This window comes from Athene cunicularia (genome assembly GCF_003259725.1).
Source record: "Athene cunicularia isolate RWA chromosome Z unlocalized genomic scaffold, athCun1 chrZ_part1, whole genome shotgun sequence".
In the NCBI taxonomy this organism is placed as follows: Eukaryota; Metazoa; Chordata; class Aves; order Strigiformes; family Strigidae; genus Athene; species Athene cunicularia.
The window spans coordinates 9,682,229-9,689,625 of NW_020799142.1; the positions used below are offsets into that span (position 1 = coordinate 9,682,229).

At 40.0% G+C, this 7,397-nt stretch overlaps 1 protein-coding gene across 1 annotated transcript; it reads right to left on the reverse strand.

Annotated features, from left to right (window-relative positions):
* Positions 1-1,472: 1,472 nt before the first annotated feature.
* Positions 1,473-4,105, reverse strand: ARL14EPL (ADP ribosylation factor like GTPase 14 effector protein like). Its single transcript, XM_026865709.1, has 3 exons — positions 3,995-4,105; positions 2,065-2,204; positions 1,473-1,695 (listed from the first exon to the last, which is right to left on the reverse strand). Exons 1-3 carry the CDS (start codon positions 4,103-4,105, stop codon positions 1,473-1,475), a joined length of 474 nt encoding a protein of 157 aa, XP_026721510.1.
* Between the last annotated feature and the right edge of the window lie 3,292 nt (positions 4,106-7,397).

Genomic DNA, 7,397 nt, shown 5'->3' on the forward strand with positions numbered 1-7,397 from the left:
TAAGTACTGAGGTGTCATTTGAGAGGAACAATAAATCTTTCCAAGGTATGAAGTCAGAAGATTGTGGTGTTAAGGCATTCTTGGGATCTGTTCCAGGAAGTTTCTTCTACTAGGAGATATCTCTGCCTTGGATCAAGAGGTCTTTGTCCACAGAAAAGGGCCTCTTGTAGGGGAGAAAAGTGGTGCTACATTCGAAGTTGGAGAGTCTCTTCAAAAATAACAGGTGCTGGACCCAGGGAATAATTCACCCACTAGCAGCACACTCCTGGAGATTGCCTGCAGCAATATGCAGCCTTCCCCCCTTCAAGATCCAGAGGGACCCTCAGTCCTCAGAGTATGAGTGTCCATCATGAATGAGAATACCCACCTCATAAGAAGACTGGGTATAAATTAAGATATTTAAAATGTGTCATGTCTTGTATGACACGGAAACTCCTGGAACTGAACAGACTTTTCTGCCAGAAGCAAAAATAATTTTGCCTCTAGCTATATAATTAATGACTGATAAAGGTTGAGTGTGTCATGTTGGTTTCAGTGTTGTAGCCTGGGCAGGAAGAAAGAATTGCAGAGTCATTTCCACTCTCCTCTGCTTTATATACAGGGGACATGGAAAGCGGTGACCTAGTCTCAAATAACAGTGTCATCTTAAATGACTCCTGCGTCATCTGTACAGGACATGAATAAGGATGAGGAAAAGGCACTTAGACAAGCATTCATAAAAGAAAGATCTGTGTCATACATCTGAGTAAATGAGAGAAATCTGAAGAAAAATCTTCCTTACAAGTAATGTGGTTCAGCTTATCAGGGTATTGTGGTTTGAGCCCAGAGGGCAACTAAGCACATCATACAGTTCACTCACCCCTTCCTCCTCAGGAATGGGAAGGAGAAAATAAAGTAAAAGGCTCAGGAATTGAAATAAGGACAAAGAGGGGTGATTTATCCATTACAGTCACCACCAAAAGACAGACTCCTTAGGGGAAGAAAAACAATATTACTTTAATTCAAACACTATCAACAACAACACTTAACAGACAGAGTGGGACAGTGAGAAGCATTACCACAGCTTAAAAACACATTTCCCTCACCCCTCCCTTCTTCCAGGGCCCAGTTTCTTCCCAATCTCTCTACCTACCCCACTACCAAAAACTCCACCACACAAGCCCAGCACACAGAGTAAGAAAATTGTCTTCCTGCAGCAGTCCAGGCAACTTCAGTTTTAGAAAGTCAAAGTTTAGAGAGGACTGACTCAGTAAAACTTGCAAGGGTGAGGAAGAATTAAATACATTTACTTACTGAGGAAGCTTAAAGTCTTCTGGGTAATAAAAAGCACAAGCATATAGCACTAGCAATAAAGAAGCACAAGTACCACTGCTAGGCACTTCACTAGAAACAATTCTTAAAGCAGAGATTTACTTTAATAAAATGTGAAAAAATAAGAACTTTGCTCAGGTGCAAAATCCATCAGAACAAAATTAGTCAGGGACAGAAAATGGTAATGGGCTGATCACTTCCCCAGTTTCAGTCTCAATTGATTCATAAACCCATTCCCTATTGCAGCGACATACTGGTCCACATTTTCTTGAATTGCATTTGGGGCAAGGATAGAAGCAACCCTGACAGCTCTCTTCTAGGCAATCACACAAATCGAAGTTATTACAAAGCAGCCTGCCATGTTTGTCATACTTATTTTTAACTCTGCAAAAGAGAAGAAAAAGTGATTCTCAGAGAATGCTTCAAGATGTTCAAAGACTCAACCAAACAAATGTGAAAAACACCCAGTAACAAATATGTTCTCTTTAACAACCTCACAGTATAATGAAGTATCAGCATTATATCCTAATTGCAACAACCATTGTCCTTAAAAATGAAAGTACGGCAAGGAAGTAAATCAAAATACCCTTAAGACACACAGAAAAAGCGCTTTTTTCCCAGCACAGCTTTCATATGTAATAAGAAATCTCTCTGCAAAATATTAATGCTTTTATTCTTTTCATTTCTATTCAGTAGACAGCATGCCAGCCATTTTTTTAAAAGTAAAATATGTAATAAATTAGCACATCTTACTTGGGCTTATTAAAAACACCTTGTTTCATCTGTGACATGTTCATTTTCTTTTTCTGCTCTCTAGCTGCAGGATTGAACTCAGCCATACAAGGTCCTGGATTTTGAAAGCTTAAGTTTTTTAATTGTTTCTCAACTCTTTGCTGTAAATGAACAACAGAAAGTTTATAATTAGTACAATGTGAAAAAATATTTATTAGCTGCCAAATGTCCTCACTGGCTTTCAAATGACATTACTATTCTTGATAACTTAACATAGGTAGGAAAACAAAGCAAAACTCATCCTAAATTAACATCACCTTGTTTAAAATGTTTGCTACTCTAACTTTTAATTGAGTATTCCTTTGAACAACTATGAATCCTGACAGGAGAGGGAACAACCATGAGTCTGAATACATGTTACAGTGGCATAGAGTTTGAAAGTCTTGTGGGAGGCAGAATCATGTATTATTTTCCTTCAGCTTTATCCATAGTGTAAAAACAAGCACTATGATATAAGCATCTCAACTGGATTCACCCTTATCTTCACTATTCCCTCAAATGCCTAGAAACCATCTTTGTCCAGACAACCTGTGGACAAATGTCTGGAAGGAAGGAAGCATTTGCACAAGTAAGGAGTATGAAGAAAGCACAGACAAAAATAAAGAAGCTGAACTGAGCACAGTTTTTGAGAAACAAACTATTTTGTGGAATTTGTGTTTGCAGTTAGCTAAAACTACTGAATAGTGTTGGAGATTTAAACATCAGCTATGTGTATTGCCATTCCACTTAGCCAATATATGTTGACAGTCATGTCTAAAGTCAGTGCAAACAAACATGAGCATTGTATCAATTTCTCTTCAGTCAATGACTGTGGACATTGAATATACACTTGTTGTTGGGATTCAAGAGGGCTTTCTGCGAGAGAATGGACATGTGAACAATCCTGTGTGAGAACAAGACTGACAAGAGCCTCAGCCTGAGCAAGAATGCGATAAGGATGTGACCCTGAATGAGAGGGGAGAAACTCGACGAGACAAACAACCCCCAGAAAGGGGTTGGGACGGAAAAGGAAGTTACACAAGGCAGGAAGCCTGGCACGGCTGATGTGGCACTTTTTATCCAGTCATAAGGAGGTTTAAAGCACGGGCTAAGTTAACTGTTCAATCTTGAGGACTTGTACTGCATGTTATGTGTGCGGGAGAACATTATAAAAGGGCTTTCTTAGTGGTAATAAATGGGCATTGCTTGATCACAATGGTCGTGTGCATGCTCTCCCGCACACTTGTCATTCATTATGCAAAGGCACAAATATACATGCAAATTTATCTTTTCTCCTCTTAGGTAAATGGAACTGACTTGCCATCCTTTGACTTCTCTGGCAGGTGTTATTCCTTCCAGAGTCCACAGTGATTTTTTCACAAACAAGTTAGTGCCTTCATTTCTCCTCATGGGGAAGGCAGTGGCCTTTCAGTCAAATCTGCTGATGCTGTGATTTAGAAATATCTGTCCATTTAAGTGCACTTATTTACAAGGTGGTTCATGCTATGCATCTTCAGTTGCATTCTCCTGAAAAACTATAGGGCAATTCCATGCACGTGCATTATTCAGACATTTTTGCTTTTGTATCTGGGGTAGATTTCTAACGCAGAAAATATGCTTCAGATCATTGTCCATGATCATAAATTATGCAATTTCAAGTTGGAAACAAATAATGAGCTATGGACATAGTCATGCCTCTAAGAGTATTCTCCTATTTCCCTACTTACTATTTCATTTGAGCTTGGGAGTGCTCTTAGCCCTCTAAATCACTGCACTGCAAACTTGACTCATTTCACTGCTGTTATTACTAATGTTTCCTTATTGACTCCAGCTTTTTATTTTTGTAATTATGGAAGAAATTGAAAGCAATGGTAAGTATTTTGATAATAAAAAGGTACTGGAGAAGTCATACCAATTGTTTTTGTTGTACTGAGCAGTCCTTTGCAGGAGAGACATTTCCTTCTGCAGATGTTTCCTGGGCAGAATCTTTTTTCTTGCCGTGTTCTTCCACTTGATCACTCATTTGACCAACTATGTGAAATACACAGATACATATGTGTTAATATATACACAAAAAGTGTGAGATCCACAGACTTTTAAGCGAAGGCTTTAAGGTGAGCAGGTGAAATATATATATATATATATATACATACATTCATACATACATACCAGGCGCTTATGTATACTTAACCAACAGCAAATGCAGAAAAAAATGTGAGTCAGTATCAGCCTCAATTTTAAAACTATTAAAATAAGTAACATAAACAAAAGCTGTATCACTCTATAATTGGTTAAGCAAATCTCGGAAAATCTCTAGTGTTTGAATGACAAAGAATTTGTAAGAAATGCCGTCATCTCTGGATCTGTTACTGCCACCACTTCATCGCACTGTCACCTTTAACGTAAAGGTGAGAAGCGGTATGCTTTACAGAACGCACAAAAGCAATCGGCGATATGCAATGGAAATGAAACCACTCAGGGGCAATAATTTCTCTTACCAGAAGGTGACACTATTGTCCTAGCTGCGATGCATTTTGCAAGGTTCCGAAAAGTAGTGGCAGCCGTGGGTGGAAGGGGGAGCAGGAGGGGCCTGGGTATATTCTCTCTTGCATTACCCATAGGCACCCAACGTGTGTGTCACAGCTGTGACCATAACAATTAGGCTATTCTCTGCAAATTCACAATTTTCTTCCCGAAGACTTCAACCAGTGGACTAAAAGTAAACTTCTTGGCTTTTAAATCTCAGCCCTTAGCTTTGAGAAAGATTTTGTGTATAAATAGAATGTGCAATATTTACATTCAACAGAAAAAAATTGCATCACACACCATGCTAACAAAGCACCCAGGGAGGACAGTGGGTTCAGTGAGTCTGTCCTACAAATGCCACCCATCACCTCTCCTCCGTCACACAGAAATGGTGGTGGCAACTGTTTAGGATGGATGTTAGCTACTTCTTCTTACCCATCTTGTGAAGCTACTTAGTTAAAACTTTTTATGCAATATATGCAGTTACAGTACCTCAGACTTTAACCACAAGAAATATTTAAGCTTTTGTCAGGGTTTAAACCAGGCTGGCAGCCAAACACTGCACAGCCACTTACCCTCCTGCCACCCAGGGGATGGGGGGAATTGGGGGCATAAAAGGAGACTGATAGGTTGAGATAAAAACAGTTTAACATTTGTAATAAAATAAAATAACAATAATAGAAAATACAAACAGTTAACTCACGTTGTTTGCTCATCACCCACTTACTGATACCCGGCCTGTTCCTGGCTAGCAATCCCAAAATGCCAAGATCCCACAGTTACAATCCCAGAAGCGAGAGAGAACTCGTCCTCCTGGCCACCTCTTCTTTATATAGTGAGCATGATGTTACATGATATGGAATATTTAATTGGCCAGTTTGGGTCCGGTGCTCTGGCTGTGCTCCCTTCCAGCTCCTAGTTCACTTGCGCACCAGCAGAACACAGGCAGTTGGAGAGTCCTTGATCTCTTAGCTACAAATGAAAACACTGGTGTATTATCAGCATTCTTCTCATAGCAAATCCCATAATGAATCGACAACAGAGTGCTGTTGTACCTATCAAGAAGAAAAAAAACCAACTCTATTCCAGAGGAAACCAGGGCAGCTTTTTTGAAGTTCCTTCAAACCTTCCCCAGGTGCTTCCCAGTCTCACCCAGTGTTTCTGAAAAGTAGTGCAGTGGTCTCTGCCAGGTTACCCTTCACTTTAGGATTGTTGCCCAAACCCTTTCCCAGAGAAGATCTTCGTTTTCACCACTGAAAAAGGGCCAGCACCTCTCTGAGAGAAGCAGGAGAGGAGTCCATGCCTTTAGTTCCCTCTGTTGCAGCTTGTCCCTGCAAGGTGTCAGTTAAAGTGGGACTAGCAATGAGAATGAAAAGACCTTGTATTAACAGGAGGGGATGCTTTTTTGAGAGGTAAGAAGAACAGCCTTCAGACTGTTTCAGAGACAGTTTCCCTTTCTCCCCTTCAGTGACCCAAAGAATGACTGAGATTGTGACATTGTTCACAATGGGATGCTCTACAGCAACAGTTCCTGTCCTGGGACTTCTTAGGATTAGGAAAGGGAAGCTATTACTGGGCAATTAATATTTGCTGTAAGGGTGATCCTCTTTTCTACTGGAAATTTGCTTGAGACCCAGAAATAAAACAAAAATGAAGATCACTGCTCCAGAGAAAGTGGGTATTGCTCTTCATTTGCACTCAGGTTGGAGTTCTGACAAGAATTTACTTCCTACATCTCCTCTGGTGCCCATCCACGCATCCAGCATTATTAAAGCACTTTGTGTGAGTACACATGACTATCATCCATGCATGTTTTATTACAGTGTGAGAGGTTCAGGAGCAGAACAGCCATCATCAGTGTAAGCAGAACTCCCACATGTCGTCTGGTTGTGTAAATAATGTGATTGCTTTGGAAACTACATCCTAGCAGTCATTTGGAACCAAACACCCAAAACCAGAAGTCACTTTTTAAATACTGCAGAAAAGAAGCAAGCATCTTGTTCCAAACGCCCTTGAACCTCAGTGATAATATCCTGCACAGAAAGCGTAGCATATTTCTGTCTCCATATATACTGTAAAGATAAAGCATTTCATTTTTATCTCCAGGGAAGATACTAAAAAATGAGTCAGATTCAGAAACTGTTAAGACTCACAGGGCTGATTATCCTCCATAGAATATTCTGAAAGGGGATAGGGGAATGAGGAACACTCTGAGACTCATTCACTCTCAGGTCTGCAGCACCTAATTATCCAAAGAAACATATTCTTGGTCCTGAAGCAGAGTTTTTTATCTACTGGTTTTGGTCTGTCTGCAGTGATAATTCAGGGGTAATGCACTAGTCTCTTCCATAAAAATTTCAACTCTGAGGAAACCATCAACTACACTCTTCATCCACCAAAACCTGTGTTCTCACACACCTTTTGAATACAGCAAGTATTTCCTGGAGGCAATCATCCACATGTCAGCATCCCACTGTGGCCATAGTGTATGGCTGAGAACTGGCAATTTCAGCAACAGACCCTTTGGCACAGCTGGCTAGGCTAAAAGCAGATTAAGGGAGGAAGAAAATCAGACTGTCTTATATTAGGTATAGACTTGGTCTTATCCAAGATGTTTCTGCTTACGAAACAGTTTCAGATGTTGGGATTAGGAAGGAACTGGAGGTTTTTATGACTTTCATAAGAAATATTTTCCTATATCTGCTTTTTTCAAGAATTTAATATTCCTATTCATGATCCTTGAAGATTGCACTGCTAAATATTTCAGCTGGTGTGAAATGTTGCAACCA

Coding starts and splice junctions, on each gene's coding strand:
- ARL14EPL (XM_026865709.1), bottom strand. CDS start 4,105: ATGAGTGATCAAGTGGAAGAACACGGCAAGAAAAAAGATTCTGCCCAG. Junction 2,205..3,994: donor CAGTACAACAAAAACAATTG/GTATGACTTCTC, acceptor GTTCATTTACAG/CAAAGAGTTGAGAAACAATT. Junction 1,696..2,064: donor GGTGTTTTTAATAAGCCCAA/GTAAGATGTGCT, acceptor TCTCTTTTGCAG/AGTTAAAAATAAGTATGACA.